Source organism: Lynx rufus, unplaced genomic scaffold, assembly GCF_022079265.1.
Source record: "Lynx rufus isolate CCGP_SWC_20201006 ecotype Redwood Valley unplaced genomic scaffold, mLynRuf1.p SCAF_24, whole genome shotgun sequence".
Classification (NCBI taxonomy): domain Eukaryota; kingdom Metazoa; phylum Chordata; class Mammalia; order Carnivora; family Felidae; genus Lynx; species Lynx rufus.
The window spans coordinates 15,172,739-15,197,419 of NW_025814839.1; the positions used below are offsets into that span (position 1 = coordinate 15,172,739).

Below are 24,681 nucleotides of genomic sequence, written 5' to 3' on the forward strand. Positions count from 1 at the left end.
ATATTTACAGTAGGAGTAGAACCTTGTGTGACACAAAGAAGGACTGGAGACAGATCTGGTGAGTAATTACAATACATTGCACACTGAGAAAGGAGGGCTTAGAGCACCAGAAACTTCATGGGACTGAGCTCTGTCGGATAGTAAGGTCTGTCTGGAAAATACCTGTTGGGGTATTTTCCTGCTGGCCTGCCTCACAGACCTGTCCTCTCAGTGCCAGTGTGAACAGGCCACCGCTGACCCCGGTCCTGGTCACCCAGCTGCTCTGACAACACACAGCATCCCTAGAGGACACTCTGACCTTTGCTGATGGATAGTTGAGCTTTCAGTGCCCCGGGAAGGAGCATGAGTGCATCCTCTCCTGGGTGCTTGGGATGGAGACGTTAATTTTCTTCAGGTCCCTAACAGCGTCTAGGCTGCTCACCATAGGCTTAGTTTACAGTGTTTATGTTCCTGGACATATTAGTGTTCCCTGACATTGGGTTTGCTTGCTGCAGGGCCCTGGCATCACTACCAGTCTCCAATCTGAATTTGTTTTAATGTTTATTTATTTTTAAGACATAGACAGAAAGACAGAGACAGAAAGAGCAGGGAGTTACAGAGACAGAGCAGGAGACACAGAATCAGAAGCAGGCCCCAGGCTCTGATTTCGTGGCACAGAGCCCAAGGCAGAGCTTCGGCTCACGAACCACGATATCATGACCTGAGCCAAATTCCTAAGCTTAACCGACTGAGCCACCCAGGCACCCCCACCAGTCTCCAATCAAAACCAATTTCAAGGCCTCATATTTTCCAGGTTCACTCCCGGTTCATAGGTGATAAAAAGTCCTTGGGGGGTTATTCAAAGTTCTTGAACTTAGAATACTTTTTGCTGTTGTTGCTGTATTATGAGGATCTCCTGTTATATCCCATCACCTCCACGGTACAGGCTCTGGGGCCTCTGAAGTCTCTGTTTGTCAAAAGACTACCGGCTCTCCGCAAACAAGTACCCAGGGTACTCACTTCCCAATCTGGGTTTTGACCAGGCCTTTATACTTAGTCTGGAATTTAATTTTCTTCTCTGGTATCCTCATGACCCATTTGCCTCTCTATTAGTCCAGTTTTGTAATTGTTCTCGGATGAACATGATATAAACCCTTATACCGTGCAAGGGACCTCTATTTTCTTAGAAATTCTGTCTCTGCTTATCCATTAAGGGGCATTGAGGAAAGGGAATCCCACTCACATTCAACACTATTATCTGTATATGGTAAATGTTCCATGGGTTAACAGTGAAAAGACAACAAAATGTCTAGATTTTTCCGGTAATACCAGGGTTCTCTGGACAAGGTAGGATGGGTTCATAGGCCTTTTTCTCTAAAATGCTGAAATTCTTTCAGCATGATTCCAGACTGAGTCAGAGGAAAACCAAAGTCAGAGAAAGCCTAGGACACATGCAGTTACACTCTACTGGTCTCACCCTGGTAATTACATCTGCAACAGTCTCATTTCCAAATAGTGTCTCATCCTGAAATATGGGAGTTTTTAGAACTCTTAATCACATGAGTTGTTGGAGACACAGTTCAACTCATAATTAATATCCACAGTTTATTCAGATTTTCTTAGTTTTTACCTAATGTCCTTTTCCTGTTGTAAGATCCAGTTTATGATTCTTTGCGATATTGAGTTGTGAATTGTCCTTAAACTTCTCTTACTGTGACACTTCTTCAGACTGTCCCTCTTGTTGGTGCCTTTGTCCATACTTACTGAGTGGGGGCTATGCCTGACGTCATTCAAGCCAAGGGTTTACACCTGTTCCATGAAATCTCTGGATGGGAATGTGTCTCGTGTGATTCCATATATTTATGCCATCAGTGAACAATATGGACGGCAGACATATGTGTAGACACTGAGTTACAACCCAGTCCTTTTATGTTCCTGTGGTTGAAATCTTTCTAGTTTTGCCTCCTGGGGGACCTTTCGGTTGTCTCGTGAGCTCTTAGACACAACCTGTCCTTGTGTATGTGCGCACATGTGCATGTGTGGTGGTTGTGCACTGATTTGGTTGCGTTTGTTTGGGAGACAATGACAGACAATGACAGGGTGTCATTTAAGGGCCATTAGTATCATATAGAATAATTCTGTGGCTCAAAATGTTTTACTTTGTTCACATGATTAATTCTTTTTCAGCGTTTAGCACCCCCGCGACCTACAGATGTTTGCAGAGTTTTGCTTCTTCCAATGTTGGATGTAATTATCAAATTATTTATAAAAGTGGCACCTCCTGGGTGACCTGTTGTTGGTTCCTGGTTTGGGTGATTATTTTAAACCTAGAATAAATATCCATGTGCCACGTTTAGGTTGCTTTCAGGCTTTCGTGATTAGGAATCAGTTGTTATAAACATTAAAGTGCAGGGTTTTTCTTGCACTTTTTTACTTTTCTGACACTAATAAGGTCCTCCGTACTCACCCTGCGCCATTGCTGTCTGGGAATTAAGATTCCCCCGAGGAAGCCCCATGGCTTCCCGAGAGAACGGTATTAGAAGGTAATATCTGGGAAAATGCATCTCAGGTCTTATGGGGCATCATTGCTTCCGGTTTCACTCAGCTGACGCATGAAGGACAAATACATGAGGAAACTAAGCCAGGACCGTGGACATATTGGTGACTGTTTCCACATGCAAGTCTCTGTCTCCATCAAACTACACACGTCATCAGACTGTCATCTGCGGCTCTAATCCATAACCACATCCTCTCCCCAGCCTCCTCCCTTGGTTGTATGTGTGACTTTCCTTTCCTCAAGTGACAACTGTGGCTCCAGCACCACATTCCATCCATTTACTTCATTGTTCGGTGACAGTACACAGTGCAGTCACGTCACGATCGTTAACCGGCTCCCCCACGGGACACAACCTTAGTTATTAGAGGACGGAACTTGCGTGCAGTTTCTTAGGTCTTTACACGTAGAGGCTCCACTCACTTTCAGCCCGTCGGCTCAGCGGCTCGCCCCACCCCTGCACTGACGTGGGCTCACACGTGTTACTGCAGCTACATGAGTTTTGTCACCTTCTACTTTCCATCATGTGCCCCAAATTCCTACATTTTTCTACGTACTCGTTAAGTTTCTGACATGGGGCGTGTACAGTGTTCAGTGAATTCTGACAATGACAGAGTGTCATTTAAGTGCCATTAGTATCATATAGAATAATTCTGTGGCTCAGAATGTTTTCCTCCGTTCCAATGATTAACTCTTTTTCAGCGTTTAGGACCTCCACGACCTGCAGATGTTTGCAGAGTTTTGCTTCCTCCAATGTTTGATATAACTAACAAATTATTTATAAAAGTGGCACCTCCTGGGTGACCTCTTAGTTGGTTCCTGGTTTGGGTGATTACATTTAAACCTAGAATAAGTATCCATGTGCCAAGTTTAAGTTGCTTCCAGGCCTTAGTGATTAGGAATAATTTGTTATAAGCATTGAAGTGCAGGGTTTTTCCTCTGGACAAAAGTTTTGAAACTTATCTTCATAATTTTATAATTTTAAATTGGCATTTTTCACAAATAAGATATAACAAGACAACAGTAGCCACCGCCAATGAGATGATAGTACCAGATGCAAATAAGGCTGACTTATTTTTCAGGCACCACGTGGGTAGATTTCAGAGGAAAAATGAAAATGCTTCATTTCTTTTTAAATTTTTTTTTTAACGTTTATTTATTTTTGGGACAGAGAGAGACAGAGCATGAACAGGGGAGGGGCAGAGAGAGAGGGAGACACAGCATCGGAAACAGGCTCCAGGCTCCGAGCCATCAGCCCAGAGCCCGACGCGGGGCTCGAACTCACGGACCGCGAGATGGTGACCTGGCTGAAGTCGGACGCTTAACCGACTGCGCCACCCAGGCGCCCCTTCATTTCTTTTTATATCAGAAGGAAAAATTGATATGATCTGGCTTAGAATAATATACCTCAGCTGATAAAACAAGAGATTTTCTCTTTCATCAGACTCTTTGTGTTGGATCGGTTTTCTGAGAGTGACTTTGAGGACAGAAAGGACAGGAGGAACCTCACTCACGGGAGGTGCCCTTGCATGGACCTGCGTCCAAGTCATCAGCCACGGAATGAGCAGAATCACAGGCTAAGCTGAGGAGGCAACTGCTGATGTGTTTCCCTCTTTACAGATGAGTAACTAGGTTTTTGTCTCACTTCCCCACAGGCCTGGACCACTGTGTAAGCACTTCCACCGCTGTACCACGATGAGCAGTAATAATCAGCCTCGTCCTCGGCCTGGAGCCCAGTGATGGTCAGGGTGCCTGTGCTGCCAGACTTGGAGCCGGAGAATCGATCAGGGACCCCCGAGGGTCGGTTGCTATTACGATAGATGATGGTTTTGGGGGCCATTCCTGGGATTTGTTGGTACCAATCCACGTAACTACCAACTCCAGTGCAGGAGATAGTGACCCTCTGGCCCAGGGCCCCAGATACTGAAGATGGTTGATTCAGTCCCGACTGAGCCCAAATCCCTGGAAAGAGAAACAACAGAGAGGATATTCCTGGGGTCTAGAGACAAGAGGAGGAATCAGGCCCACGCTTGTGCTTCCAGGACCCCTTCCCGTGTCCCCACATCAAGTCACCTGTGCAGTGAGCGAGGAGGGTGACGAGGAGAGGGGACCAGGCCATGGTGGAGGTCAGCACCGATCCTGCCTTCTGTTGCCTCACAGCTGAGCAGAGCCTCCCTTCACCTCTCCCTTCACCTCTTCATCTGTTGAGAGGGGGAGGGCCCAACCATGCAAATGCGACCCCCCTGTTTTCTGACTCCTCACTGACTTCTTTAGGTGCCTCTGTCTGAGGATGTCAGGGGGATGGGCAGGGTAGGGGCAATTTCAGGGCAGGGTTTGGGCGGTCACAGATGTGAGGACTGAGCAGAGGGCACAGACAATGGCAGGTGGCAATTCACAGTCTGATCTACTGTGACCCCTCAAAACAGGCCTTGAGTGCCCCCTAGCGTTCAGACACAGACATGCCAGTTTATGACGTGAGCAGAGCCCATCAGAGACCACTTCTGCCTCCCCACTGCTCTAACCACTCTCCTCTGCCTAAGCGTTAGACCAGGTCTCCTCACGTGGCCCCCCATCACCTCAGGGCAGACTCTCTGTTCTACTCAGACTCCTGGGGGGTGAGCCTGTCCATGGCTCCTTGACGCTTAATGGGTCAGGCCTGAGGAGGTGTCTCTACACACATTCCTCTAACAGTAAATGTGTATCAAAAGGGGAAGGAGGTAACTGGATATGACAGCGGAGGCTGGGCTCCAGGCGCCCATGGCAATGCAGGAAGCAGCAGAGAGCAGAGGGCAGCTCCCATGGGGAACTTTGGCAGATGGGACCTGACCTTGATGGGATTATTCTTTACATGTGCTTCTTACTCAGATGGAATGTGTTGATTCATACTCACTCCTGGCACCTATGTCAATGTGCTCATTGTCACACGTCTGAGTGATTCCAGTTTTCTCTCCCAAAGTGCATCAGGAAATAGCAGTGAGATCCTAAAGATCCCATTTGGGGCATCTTCTCTAGGATTCATGTATATTCTTTCTGAAACCCTTCCCAAATCCATCATAGCTCTGTTCCGGAGACCTTGCAAAGGACCGTTTTCAGCCTATGTCTTCCCTGGTGGTCAAGAGGAACTTGAATGACTTTCTGGTCTTTTTATTTTATGGCATCAGCCTATGTGTCTCTCGAGAACAATACCACGTTGGTGTTCATGACTACAGCTTTGTAATATAATTTGAAAGTGCGAAGTATGGTGTCTCGAGGTTTGTTCCTTCTCAAGATTGCTTTGGCAATTTGGGGTCTTTTCTGGTTCTATACAAAATTTGGTTATTTTTTTATTTCTGTGCAAAACGTCATTGGACTTTTTATCGGGATTGCATTGAATTTATAGAGTGCTCTGGGTAGTGTGGACATTTTAGCATTATATTTATTGTGGGGATCCCTGGATTTAGGAATTACCTGGGGGCTGTGTTTGAGGTCTAAGGGTTTGTCTAAGATGACCTCCACCTCTGTGCTTAAAAATGTGGATGGATTATGATGATTCAAATGAAAGAAGAGATACTAGTTTTGGCAATAAGGTAAAGAATTTGGACATGTGCATTTTTTCCTTTTTTATTCACTGATGTATTCTTTTTAATTCAAAAACCTTTCCTGGGCACCAGCTAAGTGTCGGTAGACTGCAGACACTCAGTGCTGAAAGGACAAACAAAACTGTCAAGGTCGTGGAGCATGTTGGGTTTTCATCTGACATACTATGTCAGACAAGGAGGAGATGTTTCATGGGAGGTATTCAATGGGAAGCATTAAATATTTATAGGACTAGAGCACACAGTTCTATGTTAACCGAGAGTCGATGACTAGAAGTGTGTGTGTGTGTGTGTAACAATTACTTATGTTTTATTGTACGTAGTTTGTGTTTCATATATATGTGTGTATATATATGTATATATATACACATACATATTTCATATACATATATGTGTGTGTATATATATATATATATATATATATATGATATAAATCCCAGAAGATATATCCTAGATGTATTGTCATGAACAGTGCAGAGATGGATTAGATAAACTTCTGAGGAAAATAATTGTGTGAATATTTACAGTAGGAGTAGAACCTTGTGTGACACACAGAAGGACTAGAGAGGGATCTGGTGTGAGTAATTAAAATACATTGCACACTGAGAAAGGAGGGCTTAGAACACCAGGATCTTCTGGGTCATGGGATGAGCTCTGTCCTTACAATTCCCAAGTTTCTGCAGGTTCCGAACTGTGCAATCCCGTCTGCATGGGGCCCCCATCTGGTGCAGGTGACCCAGTCACCTCCAGTGTCTCTCCTCAGTGCTGGAGCTTCCTGGCTGCATCTTGGGATGACTGTGTCGTTGACCATCACCTATGGGTGCTCTTGGGAAAAGGCAACATGAGAGGTGCATGTCACTTGTTTCTAATTACAGTGTGTCCTTGATGAATCTCATGTACATTCTTGTTAAGGGACCCTGCCCCATCAAGTGTGAGGATGGGGACAGGTGCAGAGGATTATGGGGACTGGCTTGCCTGGGTGGGAAGTGTCCTGACATGACAAAGAGATGGGATGTCTCCTCAGGCCTTCCTGATACAGCCTGTGGAGTGGTGAGCCTGCCCTCTGCCCTTCTTATCCCTCAGTGCAGGACACAACTTGCCTGAGGGGGTCACTCACCTGACGTCCCAACAACACGACTATCTAAGTGGTGGGGGGGCACAGAGCGATTCATGCTGAGGAAGCCACAGCTCTGAAGTAAGGACTGAGGTGTGGTGGTGCCTGCCACACAGGTGTAGCACTTGGGGATCAGACACCCCTGCCCCTGTGTAGGGGTGGGTGGGGTGCCAGGCAAGCTCAATCCACAGGGTCCCTCTCTCTGCTCAACTCCAGTTCCTTCTCCCAGTCCTAAGTGAGTCTGAACTCTGAGACAGCAGGGGGCGCTGGAGGTCTGTCCCTGTGCATTGGGGGAGGTGCAGGGATGTCTGGGGGGGGGGGGTCTCAGCTGGACACCCAGTCCTGGAACCCTGCCTTGTACCCTCTGCTCTATGCTCATTGGGGCCCACGATTGGCTCCCCAGCCCCACCCCACACTCAGCTGTCACCATATTCAGTGAGTAGGTTTAGGGACCCAGGAGGGGAGTGATTTGCATGAAGGATTCCTCTCTGCTCTCCAAAGTGGGGAGGGGATGAGAGAGGCTTTGTGCAGTTCTCTCACTGGTGGGCTCAGTCAGGGGCACAGCCTGGGCTGTCTCCACCTTGACCTGGACCCCTCTCCTCCTCGCCCCCCTCGTTCTCCGCTTAGGTGACTGGCTGTGGAAAGCAAGGCAAGTGATTATGGGCTGGGGTGTGCTGGCCTCCTTCTTCCCCTCTTTTGAAGAACAAGCTGGAGGCATTCCCTCAGGACCTGCCTGTCCGTGTCTCCACTGCTGTGTTGCAGGGTCTTAGGCACAGTGTGCCCCGACACAGGAGGCCTCCCTGTCAGGGTTTCAAGGGCAGAAGGTGACCCTCACCTGTACGGGAATTAGCAACAGTGTTGGAGCAAATTATGTGGGCTGCTTCCAAGAGATTTCTCTCAGCAGCGTTACCACATCTGTGGTGCTCAGAAGAAATGGGCCCTCGGGGATCTCAGCTCAGTTCTCTGGCTCCCACTCTGGGAACAAGGCCTCTAGAACCTTCTCAGGCCTGCAGCCTGAGGATGAGCCATATTGTTAGTGCTGAGCATGGACAGAAGCATCAGTTCTGACATACTGCTGCAGGCCCATGGGGACCTGAGACAGAAAGCTGTCTCTGTCACCCCCAGGACTGCCGGTGAGAAACAGACAGGGAGGCCTTGGAGACCCTGGAGGGTCTGAGGGTCTGACTCTGAGCACAGAGGAAATTGAAAGGGTCAGTGACAGTAGTTGCCTCTCATTTGTTTTTTCGTCCTCTCCTTCCTCTCCTGTCTCTCTTCTTTCTCCTTCCTTCCTTCCTTCCTTCCTTCCTTCCTTCCTTCCTTTCTTCTTTTCTTTCCTTATGTTTTCTTTTCTTTCTCTCTCTTTCTCTCTCTTTCTCTCCCTATCTTTCTCCCTTTCCTCTTTCCTTCCTTCCTCCCTTCCTTTCTTCCTTGGATAAAGAGCTTTATTTGGATTCAATGAGAGCTGGAGAAAGCAAAGGGCCAGAGATGCCAGTGAGATTAGGTTCCAAAAGGGCAGGCCGAGCTTATCAACCCAATGGACTCCATTTCCCAGCAGCCTTCCAGTTAGTAGGGTCAGTAAAGTCCTGCTGGGAAATGTATTTGCCAGTAAACGACCAACGTTTGCCCCCCATCACTACAGTGGTAGAGTTTCTCTTTTCCATAATTAAAACTCCATATCACCTCCCACAACACCACAAATTTTGCAAAAAAGGCTAAAAAATCACATTTGACAGCTCTTATACTCGTCTTCAGTAGTTAGCTCCGAAGTCTCATCCTCTGCCAAAAAGAGTTCTACTAAACTCATCAGCTGAAATGTCCATCCACGTAGTGAGAAGACAGTCTTTACTAACCCATGGTCATTCTTACCCAATTACCCCAGCCAGTCATGGGTGAACAGCAGAGTAAGGCTCAGAGAGGGGTGAAGGAGGAGGGGGATGGGGCTAATTTTCCCCAGCACAAAGATGGCATCCGATTCTTGGTTGGAGAGCAGAACCAGAAAGGCTTGAGGGAAGGGTCCAGGCCCTGTACTCAGTCAGAAACAGTGCTGTAGAAGAGGACAAGGAGAAGGAGGAGAAGGAAGAGGAGGAGGAGGAGGAGAAGGAGGAGGAGGAGGAGAAGGAGGAGGAGGAGGAGGAAGAGGAGGAAGAGGAGGAGGAGGAGGAGGAATGCTTGCCAAGCTTGTGGTTTTGTATATCTGTAAGAACTTTCTTCATTTTCTTCCACATCTTCTTTCCATCGGCATTCCTGGTCTTACCATGCCAGGTGCCAAGGGATTCACAGGAGGGATGCCAGGAGCAGGTGGTGGGTAGGGAGCAGGTAGGGACCTAGGGGTTGGCCTCCCGGATACGCTGGTTATGGTGCAGGATGGGGGTGCACTGGGGAGAAAGCTGATTCCCCCGGGGAGCTGCTGCAGGAGATGGAGAGGGGCCTGGAGGGCAGGCAGGGTGGTCAGGTGGTGGATGGCAGGATGGGCACCTTCAGGATACCTGACGCACCAGCAGTCAGGCCATTGCCCCCTCTCTGCACTCAGCCCTTGTAACCGCCAAGTCCTTCGCTTTACGTGACACTTATATCTGTGTCCCTGCATCTTTCTGTCCTTGCATTGTTTCAAGATATACTTTTCTTTACCATTCTTTTCTTTTATTGTAATTTACAACTTTTTGAAGTTTATTCATCTTTGAGAGACAAAGACAGAGTGTGAGCAAGGGGGGGGGCAGGTAATTTATTCAAATTACCTTTTATGTTATTACCTGAATTCAGTGACTGTTTTCTTACAGAGCCATTTGAAATGTATACATCTTTATCCTAGGATCAAAAACAGTGAACACTCTGAATTCTTTTTAAAGTCTCTAAGAAAACAAAGCATTTGCTTTTATTAATGTTCTCCACCTCTCCTGGGCCTGCCTCCGTTTCACATCAGCACCTTGGGCCTGGAAGTGTGTGTTGGCCTGAGCTGACCAGGTGCAGACGTCCGAATGGACAGAGGCCCGAGCTGTAGTTTTATGAGATGGGAACCACCTGGCCTGTGTCTCCTCCACAGATTCCGGAGCCCACAGACCATGTCCCAACCTGAATTACAAAAGAGGATGGAGGGAAAACGATGCATATGGTGGGGACCTGGTTGTTCAAAGTTCTGTCATCTGCCTCTCTGATCTGGACCCCAAACTTCCAAGCTACGTGGTTAGTCAGGGACTGAGTTCAATTCCCACAAGACGTGCACTGTGTTAACCAAATCAATCCCACAATCCCCTCCCTAGTCGCCCAAAAGCGTCAGGGCAGATGGAGGGGTGATGTGATCGAGTCACGTGAAATCTGAGGCTGCTGATCAGTGGGAGACGGAGAACAAGTCTGTGTCATGCAGAGGGTGTGTCGTGTGGGTGTGACCGGAGCCTGCAGAGACATTGGGTCCTCATGTGAGAAGTCAGGGTGGGGCACAATGTATTGCTTGTGTGTTCCCTTTCTTCCCCAGACAGTGTCGGCTCCCTGAGCCTGGGGACACTCCCCGTCACTCCTGCACTGAGACTTGAGCTCCTAAACCAACAGAGGTCATGTAGTGAGGGTTCAGTAAATGCCATTCATGCATATCATGTGGACAATGACTTTCCTGAGTCGGACACAGCTGTACTGTGTGTCCGGGTCAGTCCTGACACCGTGATATGAACTCATCTGTGTCCCTCAAAACCCTGTATGGAAACCCGAGCCCACATTGTGACTGTTTGAGAAAAGGCATTAAAAGATGTCATCGTGGATAATAAGGTTAAAAGGGTGTTGCCCCCATAAACAGGGCTGGCGTCTTCATAGAAGAGGTAGAGGCAGCATGGGTGAGCACACATGGGAATGCCTCGTGAGGACCCAGGACGAATGTCACCATTTGCAAGCCAAGGAGAGTGACCTCAGGGGAAATCAAACCTGCCACCCCCTTGAACGTGGACATTTCGGCTCCACACTGAGAGAAATTCACTATCTTTGGTGTGTAGGCATCCAGTGTGCGGTATCGTCATATGGTAGGCGTAGCAGACAGGCACAACCCTCAGGGACACAGGACCCCAGGACAACCTGCCCCAGCATCCAGGAATTTCTGCTCAGCTTGAATGAAACAGAAAATGTGTGCCTATAAGGACAGGCTTTGGGGACAGAATTGACAGGAAAAGGACAGATACTAGAGGCGGTTCATTGGGTTTGGTTTCAAGCGTCAGTTTTAGGCTAAACAAAGAGGGAAGAAACAGTTTTGACAGAAAGTGGGGCTGAAGAAGGAAAGCCCTTCACTGCGGGCACAGCAGGTTTTCGTGTCAGCAGGAATTTCTGCTCAGCTTGTACGAAAGAGAAAATATGTGCCTATAAGGACAGGTTTTGGGGACAGAATTGACAGGAAAAGGACATAGACTAGAAGAGGTTCGTTGGGTTTTGTTTTCAAGCCTCAGTATTAGGTCAAGGGGGAAGCAGCTGTGTTGCTTCGAACAAAGAGGGAAGCAGAAGGTGGGAGCTACACAAGAAAAGCCCATCACTGTGGGGACAGCAGGTTTTTGTCTCACTTCCCCACAGGCCTGGAGCTCTGTGTGAGCACTGAGACTATCGTCCCATGATGCACAGTAACAATCAGCCTCGTCGTCAGCCTGCAGCCCAGTGATGGTCAGGGAGCCTGAGCTGCCAGACTTGGAGCCGGAGAATCGATCGGGGACCCCGGAGGGTCGTTTGTTATTCTCATAAATCAGGAGGCTGGGGGCCGTTCCTGGGACTTGTCGGTACCAGCTCACATAATTACCACCCCCGATGTTGGAGCTGCTTCCAGTGCAGGAGATGGTGACCCTCTGGCCCAGGGACCCCGACACGGAGGGCGGCTGAGTCAACACTGACTGGGCCCAGGACCCTGGAAGGGGTAGAGACACAGAGAGGGTGATGCTGGGGTCTGGACACAAGACAGTGGAAGCAGGACCCACATGTCCTCCCAGAGCCCCTTCCAGTGTGCCCTCATCCAGTCACCTGTGCAGTGAGCGAGGAGAGTGAGAAGGAAAGGAGACCAGGCCATGGTGGTGGTCATCACCGATTCCGTCTTCTGTGCCTCACGGCTGAGCAGAGCCTCCCCTAACCTCTCCCTTCCCCTCTTCATCTTCTGAGGGAGGGAGGGCCCCCTCCATGCAAATGAGACCCCAGTTGTCTGACCCCTCCCTGGGCCTGTGTCAGTTCCCTCTGCCTGAGGATGTCAGGGGGCTGGTCGAGGGGGGGCTGTTTCAGGCCAAGGGGTGAGGAGGACACAGTTGTGAGCCGTGTGCAGGGGGCACTGACAGTACAGGTGGCAGGTTTCAGTTCTCATCAGCCCTGAACCCACAGCAATGGATCCTGTGAGCCCCCTGGTGTTCGGACTCAGAGCCGCCATTGTTTGACCTGGTAGGCAAGTCCACCAAAGAGAGCTCCTGTGCCCCCATCGCACTGCCCACTGTACCCCGACAAGGGTCAGTCTTGGTGTCCCTCAAGGGAACCTCCCATAACCTAAGCCAGACTGGATGCTCTACTCAGACTCCTCAGGGAGAGTCAGTCCATGGCCGCCTGTATGGGTCATGGGTCGGGAAGGAGGTGGTGTCTCTACCAAAAGTCCACTTAGGTCAAGATCATGCCCAGTGCAATGATGAGTACCACCGGACACGTGGACCCTTCTGTGTAGGATTCTGTGTCCTTTCCTGTTACGTGATTTCTCCCGGGTTTCCAGAGCTCACCTTCCTCCAAGGTTCCCACAGCACTGAGGAGAGAGGGAGCGCTGTGTTCAGGCTGTGGGGAGAAACAGTTGTGTGTATTCCTCGGCACATTATGCAAAAAAAATCTTTGTCATCTGTCACTATGTCTGCTTGTTGAAAACATTAGCTCTCCTCATACTATGTGCAGTGATTCCTTCCAGGATCTGCTCTCCCCGCAAACAGACCCAAGTCTGCAGGAGCCTTGAGTGTGACACTGACCTCAGAGCCCAAAGGACAAACTTGCAGGCCATTCTAGGAGGGAAGGAGCGACAGCAGCAGGTGCTCTGACAAGGACCCAGTGACACAGTTTATGTGTTAGTCAGCACTTAGCCCAGTGTGCCCTTTGAATGGGTGTGTGCTCCTTTACACAAAATTTCTCTCCGTAAGATTTATTTCAGTCAATGACATCGTTATTATGAAAATGCAGGTACAATCACTAGGATAGTTCTCTCAGTTCTGTATTTCTTACAGAGAACACATGAAATTGTGGTTAAAAACATGGATGGAAAAACAATGCACAAAGGATGCCTCCTATAAACTTTTTGCAAAGTCATGTTTTCTTTGCCACGAGCTTACTATGGTGGAGTTGTTCTATAAGTAGGTGAGTCTGGCATGATGTCCAATGAAAGCCCAGGGGGAGTCTGTTCCTGTGAACCGCAGCCATGTCAGTGATTCAATTACTAAGCACACACAGAGCTTCTAGGAGCGAGCGATTTGGGGTCAGACTTGTCTCTGGGGTGAGCACAGCGCTACCTGCGTTCTTTGTGTCCAGCATATTCAGGAGAGAGCAATAGTTCATCCAGCCACCATGACTAGAGGAGTGAATTTCTATTCACCAAGGCTACATAAATCTTCAGTCAAAGATCCCACATGTGAGTGGTGGAGAGGTGGAGATGAGGGGGACTATGTCCCTGAGGTCACAGGCATTGTGGCCCCAGTTTGAGACAGAAGAATTTTCATCACAGCTCCAAGCTGGCTGGAGGTGTCACTGGGGGGACTGAGGGAGTAACAGTCCAGCATTAAGAGCACAGGGAGAGTGCGATACATCCCCCTGGGCTTTGAGCTGTGTGGGAGCAACACTGAAGCTGCTATTCCAGAACCGATGTACTGATCAGCCTCAAGTGCTGACTGGAGCCCGAGGGGGTCAGAGGCTGAGCTGCCCACAGCGATAGAGACTCACCCTGGGATTCCTGAGCGTCAACTTGTCTTAGGAGAGAAGGTGATCAGGGCAAGTCCTGGCTGCTCAGTGACAGGACCCTGGTCACACTGGATGTCTCTGGAGTTTCCTGATGATGAGGATGCTTCCTCCTGGGCTTGTGACCCTGAGGTTGGCTGGATGAGCACAGGCTGACCATGAGTTTTGGGGAGAAAGAGAAACCAGGAATCTACAAAATCCAGAACACCATATACTCAGATAGAGGAGAGATACGTGTTTGTGTGTGTGTGTGTGTGTGTGTGTGTGTGAGAGAGAGAGAGAGAGAGAGAGAAGGAGAGAAAGAGAGAGAGAATGGAATACCTTTCCTTCAGAGGCCAAACATGAAGACAAGTGTATCCCTGTCCCCTTATGTCCTCTCTGCATTTGCTGAGTGTTGTGTTGGTCCCCATACACCCCATCCCTGGGGCTGGCTCTCTGTATGACCGTCCAGCGTTCTGGAGCTTGGAACTCAAGAAGGCCAATGTCTGCAAGGCCACTTCTCTTGACGTCTATGAAACTTACACAAAGCGGAGGAATATGGTCTGAAGTAGTTCTATAGGAATTTCACTGAATCAGAATGTCAGGCCTTGTGGATGGGCCTTCTATCCATTCTCATACCTGTAGACACACTTCCCATAGCTGTGGGGTCTTCAGGTCTAGGAAGCACATGATAGGGGCTGATCACACAGCCCCTTCCTCATGCCCTTCACATCACAGCCCTCCCCCACTGTGCTTCTCGGATCCCCTGATACCTCCATTGGGTGACCGTCAGAGAGTGTCTACTGTTATTTTGCAAAAGGGTTAATGCTTGACACTGCATTACTTGGTGCAAAAGTGTGTGGCTGAGTGAGTGTCCTGATGGTCTTAGAAACCAATATTCTCAAGACCAAGAAAAGCTGTCATGTATTGAAATATGCAGCCAATCCTTCCTTCGTTCACTATGGCAAAAGTTACCCTGTGTGCAGCCTCAGTCATTCTGAAGGGGGGAGTAATTGCATGAATCGCTTCTCTGTGCAAATACTCAAAGGCTGGGTGAACATTCATGTCATGGAAATACAATAATCATGTTGTCGTATTACAGAGATTGATGAGATTGGTGGGGCATGAAAACTACAATCAGCGATGAGAGCAGGAATCACATGAGGAAGTGATTTCCTGCTGGTCCATTTCTGCAACGTCTCTGTAGAGATGGACCCTGGAGAGTGGACACTCTTGCAAGATTATAGTTTCCTCTGAAATCCTAACATGGAGATGGTTTTCGGGCCTGAAGAGCCATAGAGAGACGGAAGGCCTGAGGGAAGCAGGAGAAGTGGGAAGACGAGCAGAGTGTGTGGGTGGGGGGAGGGTGCAGTGAGGAGAGTCTGAAGACTTTGGGACTCACTTTTAGTCAGATGGGTGAGAGAGGAAATTGTGTCTCTGACCAAGGTGCTTATTAACATGTCAGATATGGTTGTGTCATCAGTAACACAAGAGACACACTTTACGGCTTGAGATTTGTGGATGAATGTGAGTACCTCTGTCACCATTTTCAGTCCAGACAACAGTACTGTGTGACCTTAGAAACTATACACGTGTCTCTGCCCCTAGATGCTGACACCGAGTTTCTGAAATTCTTGTCATTTTCTAAGTGAAAAGAACACTAGAAACATCCTAGTTCTAATGATGTGACTCTGGGTGGGCTCCCTGAAGCCTCCTGGATGGGGCTGGTCCCCAGAAAGACCAAGGCTTGGTCAGAGGCTGGGAATCTTCACCCCTCATACCTGAGAGACAGGAAAAAGGCTGACAGTATAGTTAATGTCTGATCACGTCTCCCCGAATCCTCAATAAAATCACAAAGTACAGTGTTTGAAGAGCTTCTGGTTTGGCGAACACATCCACTCCCAGAACAGATGCACCTCAACTCCCCAGGGACTGATGCTCAGGTGCTGGGGACGCTCCTAGACCTGACACTAGGTGGCTCTTCATTACTTGTTCCCCTGTCCCCTTCATCATATCCTTTAATGAACTGACTAAAGGAGTCAGTGTTTCCCTGAGTTCCGTGAGCCCCTCAGGCGAATAAATGGAACGCATCGAGGGAGTTGTGGGAACCTCCAATTTGTCGCACGTTGGACAGAGGGTGCAGGCAATCTACTAGCTGCTGTTGGCATCAAAATGGGGAGCAGCCTCCTGGTGCTGAGCCCTTCACCTGTGCACATGTCACCGTTTCCTGGCAGATAAACCTCGGTGTGAAATTCAGGTAAATTTGAGGACACTCTCCACATGTCCCAGAGAGTTCCTTGTTGTGGGAAAACACATAAACACACAAACATATAATCAATGACCAGGAGTGTGTAAAGTGAATTATTCTGAGAGTAGTAAAGGAGACAAAACAGGAGAGAGAGAGACTGAGGTTCATGCTGTAAAAGTATTTATTCTCCAGACCCCATAGGCCTGTGCCATCGGGCTCTATTCCCTCACCTGTGTGTGCTCCTGGGACACCTGTGCTGTCTCAGGCAACAGCATGATCTGTGTGTTATTCCTTCTTCCTCAAGGACACGTGACCCCTCAGAGGACTCCCTCCTACAGGAGCGTCCACACAAGTGTCTCAGTACAGGATGCTCAGAGACAAGGTTTTCAGCCCCAAGTGTTTTGGGCTCACTCCCTCCTCGTCTGAGACACTGTAAGGAAAGCTGCTCCCACTGCCAGGATCTGTAGCACAAGAGGAGCTTCGTGCTTAGGCTGCTCATCAGAGATGAGCAGAATTCCTGCATTGGCCCAGGCATCTTTGGATTCAGAGAAGCAACTGGGGACCCTGGACACTGGTGCTTATTTGAGTGTGAAGAGAACCAAAGAAGATACCAGGGAGGGCTCCCTGGCTTCTGCTGGAACCAATTTATGTAGTAGCCTCCAACACTGAACCCGCTGCTCAGGGTGCAGGTGAGTCTGGCTGTTGTTCCTGGAGATGCATAGAGAGGGGGTGCCTGGGTCAGCACAGGCTGGAACAGAAACCTGAAAACACAGACACTCAGGGGGGATGGGGCTAGAAAGGAAAAAGAAAAAGCATCTCTCAGGTCACTGAGCACGGAAAGAGTGATTTGGAGCCCACCCTGTGTCCACCAGGCCTGTCCCTACCTGTGCAGTGTGGGAGGAGCTTAAGGAAGACAGGAGTCCAGGCCATGGTGGCACAGCCTCTGGTCCCCACACTGGGCTGGGCTGCCCCAGGCTCTCATTTCCCCTCCACCCCTGACACAGGAGGGGCTGTCCATGCACATGGGTCCCGTTCAGTGACAGTCCAGCCCCTCCCTGAGCCCTGGTGCTGGAGCCCAGCCCACACCACACACTGAGGAGGGTGGAGGTAGGACTCATCCCCCGGGGAGAGCCCTGGAACAAGCACGTGCTGAGACAGCTCAAAGCCTCCAGGTTGGGCTCCTTTGGGTGATTGGTCATCACTGACCAGCACTGTAGGGACCACAGGGCTGTTCCAAGCACATCCTATTAAACTCATGTTGAAACATGAAAAATGAATACAACCAACTTGTGAGCGATAGCTCCTATTAAGAATACCTTGAATGCATACTTTCTCAAAAAGTTACAATTTGGCTATACTAAAAATATATTGAGTGTATAGACCAATTGTAATAGAACAATGGAAAATGTTATTCTAGAAGCACTCCATAGAAATGCATAAGATACAGATGTTTTCACAGGGGACAACTAACAAAATTTCAGAATTGGCAAGAATATTTTTTATTTGCTCGTTGTTTTTTCATAATATCATAAGGTACATAATATTTCTTAGTTCGTTTACAAGGGTTATAAAACTCAAAAGTACACTTTAAGAAACATTGCACAAAAAGGAAAATTACAGACCATTATTATTAAATAGTGATAGAAATACTCTGTATAAAATATTAACAACGCGACCTCAATACCATATTAATAAAGTGATACACAATTATTAAGTGTGATTTATTCCAATGATACAGTTAGATCACATAGTAAGAAAATCTTTACTTACCTACCATCTTATTACCTTAAGAGATAAGATCAGATTGCCCTAATTGGTCTCAAAGAGCCTTTGGCCAAATTTCACACCAAATCCTAATAAGAGCTACATAAACACAAAAACAGATCCATTTATGACATGGTAAAACACATACTCTCACACACTTATGATGTGGTCCTGAGGCCGGCCAGCATCCTTGTTCATGGAGTAGCGAGGGGACCAGTTCCACAAGGATCAAGAACTTGCAAAGGGAATCTTCACGTCCATTATTTTACAACATTATTCCTCACGTGTTAGACAATGTAACTAAAAAGCCAAAATCGATGGTTACTACTTTGCATGGATGGGAAAGGACAAGTGGTCACTCTTAAAGTCCCAGGTGTATGTCATGGCCTTAGATAGGGCCGTGCTGTGGCAGCAGTGACAGCAGACATCTTAGTGAGTGATTAGTCTCAGTGTTGGTGACTTGCTGGTGACACTTGGTACCAGAGACACGATGGGTGGAACAAACGCAGCAGAGAAGAGGTCTTGTCCCACGTGAGCGGGTGAAGAGCCCTGTGCAAGGTGTGGGGCAGTGACTCCGGATCTGAAGTGATTATTTCCTCCCACTCTGGCTGCATCCTATGTGATGTCAATCTTCACATTGATGGGGCATCTGTCCCACACCCAGAATAGTGCATATTGCAGAGGTTTCCAGTGGGGACCTTGGCTCAAGTGACCAGTTTACTAAGAGACGGGTTGTGAGTCTGGTGTCGCTGCCCCTGCTCCATGATGACCTGAGGAGAGAGCATGTCCTGTGTGACCTCAGGGACTGCTTTCTGTAAAATCTGGCAAAGGCTCCCTGTATAAAGGACTGAAGGAGACACTCCAGGACATGGTGGACACCACACAGAGCTCTGTTCCCTGAGGTTCCGTTGAAGGGATTCTGCCCACAAGCTGCCTTATCCTCTGGCCAGGTCCTGAGAGCCCACTTCCTCCTGGGAAATGCGCTCTGTCTATGCCTTGTGTATAAGCCTGCGATTCTCCAGACGCCAGAGGGAAAAAGGAAGAAGTGATCCACGTTGGAAGCAATGTGGTGACGCAGCCAGATGCAGGGGCTCACAGGGCAAAGGACGCTCCCAGGTGGAGGCAGGTCACACAGCCCTGAGGCTCCAGTGTGCCTACTGCCCCCCAGGCAGCTTAGCTGCTGACCCTCACTCTGCAGGCCCCTGTTCGCTCCGCTCCCCTGCTGCCCTAGGCACCATGTCCTCCAGCTGCTGTGATCCCCTCTGCACACCAAGCAGAATGTTCATTTGGACAGCAGTCGTACTGATGTTGGGACCCATGGGAGTGGAGTACGAAAGGGCCTTTCTGGGTCCCTTATTGGAACCATGACACTCTCACGTTTGGAAAAGTATCTCAGTGGAAGCTCAGTGATTTGGTTGGAAATGTCCATCTCTGCCAACAGTATCCCCAGAACTTCTCTGTGTCTCCTGTTCACAGATGCTGCATGTGGTAAATGTAAGGACAGCGAAGGGGTGTCGCTGGGACACACATATGGGGACACGGCCCGTGTGCATGTGCGGCGTGCAGGGGAGCTGGGACAAAGAGGTCTTTACAGAGCTGCGGTACGTAAGGGGGGAACTGTAGGGTGAGCCAAGGGATGTCCCTGAGAGGAGGAGCCCTGGGTCAGAGGTCAGGGCATGTGTCAAGGTCCGAGAAAGAGGGGTGGCTGCTTGTTGATGACTCTAGTGGACATCCACTGGAGGTCTAAGAGTTAGGCCAACTGACCACCTGAATCCAGCATCTCCAAATGGAATCGAAAGGCAAACCTAGGAAGAGAAATATACCTTCCTTATCCCTGAAATCTGGTTTGACTCGTTGTGCATGCGTGTGAATGTGCATATATTCAAGGGCCACAATATATGAATACTTCACGTAAAACATCTGATCCTTGTCTTTCATAGTGAGTCAGGTGATGACCCAACATGCTCCATGACCTTGAGAGTTTAGTTTGTCCTTTGTAGCACTAAGTGTCTGCAGCTTACTGCTACGTCCTTGGTGCTCAGGAAATGGTTTTGAATTAAAAGGAATAGATCAGTGAATTAACAAAGGAAAAAATACCAGTCTCCACATTCTTTACCTTACGGCTAAAACGGGCATCGGCTCTTTCTTTTGGGCCATCATCATCCATTCAAATTGTGAACCACAGACACGGGTGTCATCTTGGACACATCCTTCGACCTCACACACAGCCTCCAGCTAATTCCTAAATCCAGCGTTTTCCACACCAAAAGCCATGTTACAATGTACACGCTGCCCAAAGCAATCTATAGACTCCATGCAATTCCCATGAAAATTCCAGAGACATTTTTCACAGAAATGGAAAAAATCTCCTGACTTTTATACACAACCAGAAAGACCCCAAATTGCCAAACAATATTGAGAGAGAAGACCAAAGCTGGAGGCACCAGACTCCCTGCTTTTGAGTTATATTACAAAGCTATAGTAAGGAAAACCAGTAGGGCATTGGCCTAGAAAGAAACGCATGGATTGATGCGACAGAATAAAAAGACCAGAAGAATAAAACAAGACCCCTCTTCCCCACTTTTCTAGTAGTCACCTCCCTGACTGTGGTCCCGCTCAAGATTCTGCCTGCAAACGTTTTTGTTCTGTGCGATGGCCCAGACGTCTGTGCCTGGCCTCAGGCCTGGGGAAGGGTGCCATGGGGTTGGAGGGAGAAAGGTAATGTACGGGAGTGAGTCAGAGCTGAGCACTCTCGGGGCCCCTGAGGCCCAGGTGAGGGATAGTCACACTGCAATGTGGACCGTGTTTGCCTTAGTAGATGAGAGCCATTCGAGTATTTTCCTGCTGGCCTGGCTCACAGCCCAGTCCTCTCAGGGCAGTCTGAGCAGCCCACCGTTGACCCCAGTCCTGGTCACTCAGTTGCTCTGACAACACACAGCACCCCTAGAGGACACTCTTACCTTTGCAGACAGATATTTGAGCTTTCAGTGTCCAGGGAGGGAACATGAGTGCATCCTCTCCTGGGTGCTTGGGATGGAGACATTAATTTTCTTCAGGTCCCTAACAGCGTCCAGGCTGCCCACCATAGGGCTTAATTTACGGTGTTTATGTTCCTAGACATATTAGTGTTCCCTGACATTGGGTTTGCTTGCTGCAGGGCCGGGGCATCACTACCAGTCTCCAATCTGAATTTGTTTTAATGTTTATTTCTTTTTAAGAGAGAGAGGACAGAGAGAGGAAGAGAGAGGAAGAGAGAGAGAGAGGCAGAGAGAGAGAGAGAGGCAGAGAGAGACAGAGAGAGAGAGAGAGAGAGGGCAGGGAGGTACAGAGAGAGAGCGGGAGACGCAGAATCAGAAGCAGGTTCCAGGCTCTGAGTTAGTGGCACAGAGCCCAAGGCAGGGCTTCGGCTCACGAACCATGACATCATGACCTGAGCTGAAGTCTGAAGCTTCGCCAACTGAGCCACCCAGGCACCCCTACCAGTCTCCAATCGAAACCAATTTCAAGGCCTCATATTTCCCAGGATCACTCCCAGTTCATATGTGATCAAAAGTCCACGGGGGTTATCCTTGAACTTTGAATACTTTTTGCTGTTGCTGCTGTATTATGAGAATCTCCTGTTATATCCCATCACCTCCATGGTACAGGCTCTGGGGCCTTTGAAGTCTCTGTTTGTCAAAAGACTACCTGTTCTCCGCAGAGAAGTATCCACTGTACTTAATTCCCAATTTGGGTTTTGACCGGGCCTTTATACTTAGTCTGGAATTTAGGTTTCTTCTCTGGTATACTTATGACTCATTTGCCTCTCTAACAGTTCAGTTTTGTAAGTGTTTTCAGGATGAACATGATGTAAACCACTATGCAGTACAAGGGAATCGATCTTCTTAGAAATTCGTTCTCTGCTCATCCATAAAGGGACATTCAGGGAAGGGAATCCCACTCACATTCAACACTATTATATTTATTTGGTAAATGTTCCATTGGTTAAGAGTGAGAAGACAACAAAATGTCTAGATTTTTTCTGGTGATACCAGGGTTCTCTGGACAATGTAGGATGGCTTCATAGGCCTTTCTCCAAAATAGTGAGATTCCTTTCAGCATCATTCCAGACAGAGGCAGAGGCAAAACAAAGACAGAGAAAGCCTAGAACAAATGCAGTTACACTCTACAGGTCTCACCCTGGTAATTACATCTGCAATAGTCTCATTTCCAAATAAGGTCTCATCCTGAAATATGGGAGTTTTTAGAACTCTTAATCACATGAATTGTTGGAGACACAGTTCAACGCGTAACAATTAATATCCACAGTTTATTCAGATTTTCTTACTTTTTCCCTAATGTCCTTTTTCTGTAGTGAGATCCAGTTAAGATTCTTTGCGACATTGAGTTGTGAATTGTCCTTAAGCTTCTCTTACTGTGACACTTCTCCAGACTGTCCCTCATGTTGGTGCCTTTGTGCATACTTACTGAGCGGGGGTTATGCCTGACGTCATCCAAGCCGAGGGTTTACACCTGTTCCATGAAATCTCTGCACAGGAAAGTGTCTCATCTGATTCCATTTATTTATTACCATCAGTGAAAAATATGGACGGTAGACCTATGTGTAGACACTGAGTTACAACCCAATCCTTTTATGTTCCTGTGGTTGAAATCTTTCTAGTTTTGCCTCATGGGGGCCCTTTAAGTTGGCTCATGACCTACTAGACAAACCCTGTCCTTGTGTGTGTGCTCACACGGGTATGTGTGGTGGTTGTACGCTGATTTGCTTGCGTTTGTTTTTGAGACAATGACAGAGTGTCATTTAAGTGTCATTAGTATCATATACAATAATTCTGTGGCTCAGAATGTTTTACTTTGTTCACATGATTAATTCTTTTTCAGCATTTAGCACCCCCGCGACCTACAGATGTTTGCAGAGTTTTGCTTCTCCCAATGTTTGATATAATTATCAAATTGTTTATAAAAGTGGCACCTCCTTGGTGACCTCTTAGTTGGTTCCTGGTTTGGGTATTTACATTTAAACCTAGAGTAGGGGCGCCTGGGTGGCTCAGTCGGTTGAGCGTCCGACTTCAGCTCAGGTCACGATCTCACGGACCGTGAGTTCGAGCCCCGCGTCGGGGTGGGCTGATGGCTCAGAGCCTGGAGCCTGCTTCCAGTTCTGTGTCTCCCTCTCTCTCTGCCTCTCCCCCGTTCATGCTCTGTCTCAAAAATAAATAAACGTTAAAAAAAATTAAAAATAAATAAATAAAAAATTAAAATAAATCTAGAGTAAATATCCATGTGCCAAGTTTAGGTTGCTTTCAGGCTTTAGTGATTCAGAGAAGTTGTTATAAACATTGAATACAGGGTTTTTCCTATGGACAAAGGTTTTGAAACTTATCTTCAAATTTTATACTTTTAAATTAGCATTATTTCACAAATCATAGATAATAAGAAGAAACTAGCCACTGCCATGGAGATAATACTACCAGATGCGGATAAGGCTGACTTATTTTTCAGGCACCACATGGGTAGACTTCAGAGGAAAAACAAAAATGCTTCATTTATTTTAATATCAGAAGGAAAAATTGATATGATCTGGCCTAGAAGTAAAATACCTCAGCTGATAAAACAAGAGATTTCTATTTCATGAACACTCTTTGTGTCGGAAGGGTTTTCTGAGAGTGACTTTGAGGACAGAAAGGACAGGAGGAACCTCACTCACGGGAGGTGCCCTTGCATGGACCTGCGTCCAAGTCATCAGCCACGGAATGAGCAGAATCACAGGCTGAGCTGAGGAGGCAACTGCTGATGTGTTTCCCTCTTTACAGATGAGTAACTAGGTTTTTGTCTCACTTCCCCACAGGCCTGGACCACTGTGTAAGCTCTGCCACTGCTGTCCCACGATGAGCAGTAATAATCAGCCTCGTCCTCGGCCTGGAGCCCAGTGATGGTCAGGGTGCCTGTGCTGCCAGACTTGGAGCCGGAGAATCGATCAGGGACCCCTGAGGGTCGGTTGCTGTTATCATAGATGATGGTTTTGGGGGCCATTCCTGGGATTTGTTGGTACCAGCCCACCCAACTACCAACTCCTGTGCAGGAGATGGTGACCCTCTGGCCCAGGGCCCCAGACACCGAGGATGGTTGATTCGGCCCCGACTGAGCCCAAATCCCTGGAAAGAGAAACAACAGAGAGGATATTCCTGGGGTCTAGAGACAAGAGGAGGAATCAGGCCCACACTTGTGTCCCCTTCCCGTGTCCCCACATCAAGTCACCTGTGCAGTGAGCGAGGAGGGTGAGCAGGAGAGTGGACCGGGCCATGGCGGAGGTCAGCACCGATCCTGCCTTCTGTTGCCTCCCAGCTGAGCAGAGCCTCCCTTCACCTCTCCCTTCACCTCTTCATCTGTTGAGAGGGGGAGGGCCCAACCATGCAAATGCGACCCCCCTGTTTTCTGACTCCTCACTGACTTCTTTAGGTGCCTCTGTCTGAGGATGTCAGGGGGATGGGCAGGGTAGGGGCAATTTCAGGGCAGGGGTGGGGAGGTCACAGATGTGAGCCCTGAG

General features: G+C 48.2%; 1 protein-coding gene and 2 gene segments (V, D, J or C); all 3 read right to left on the reverse strand.

The window, feature by feature from the left end:
* LOC124518350 (immunoglobulin lambda-1 light chain-like) overlaps positions 1–12,299 on the reverse strand; it is a 677,956-nt gene extending 665,657 nt beyond the window's left edge. Inside the window, 2 exon segments of the V gene segment in view lie at positions 4,207–4,495; positions 12,203–12,299. Of these exon segments, the coding sequence occupies positions 4,207–4,495; positions 12,203–12,260 (347 nt within the window).
* The window catches only part of LOC124518353 (immunoglobulin lambda-1 light chain-like), a 721,987-nt gene that overhangs the window by 632,928 nt on the left and 64,378 nt on the right, over positions 1–24,681 (reverse strand). The window lies entirely within an intron of this gene.
* Positions 23,883–24,560, reverse strand: LOC124518356 (immunoglobulin lambda variable 1-40-like). The segment is given in 2 exon segments: positions 23,883–24,289; positions 24,393–24,560. Coding segments are annotated over 2 exon segments (438 nt in total).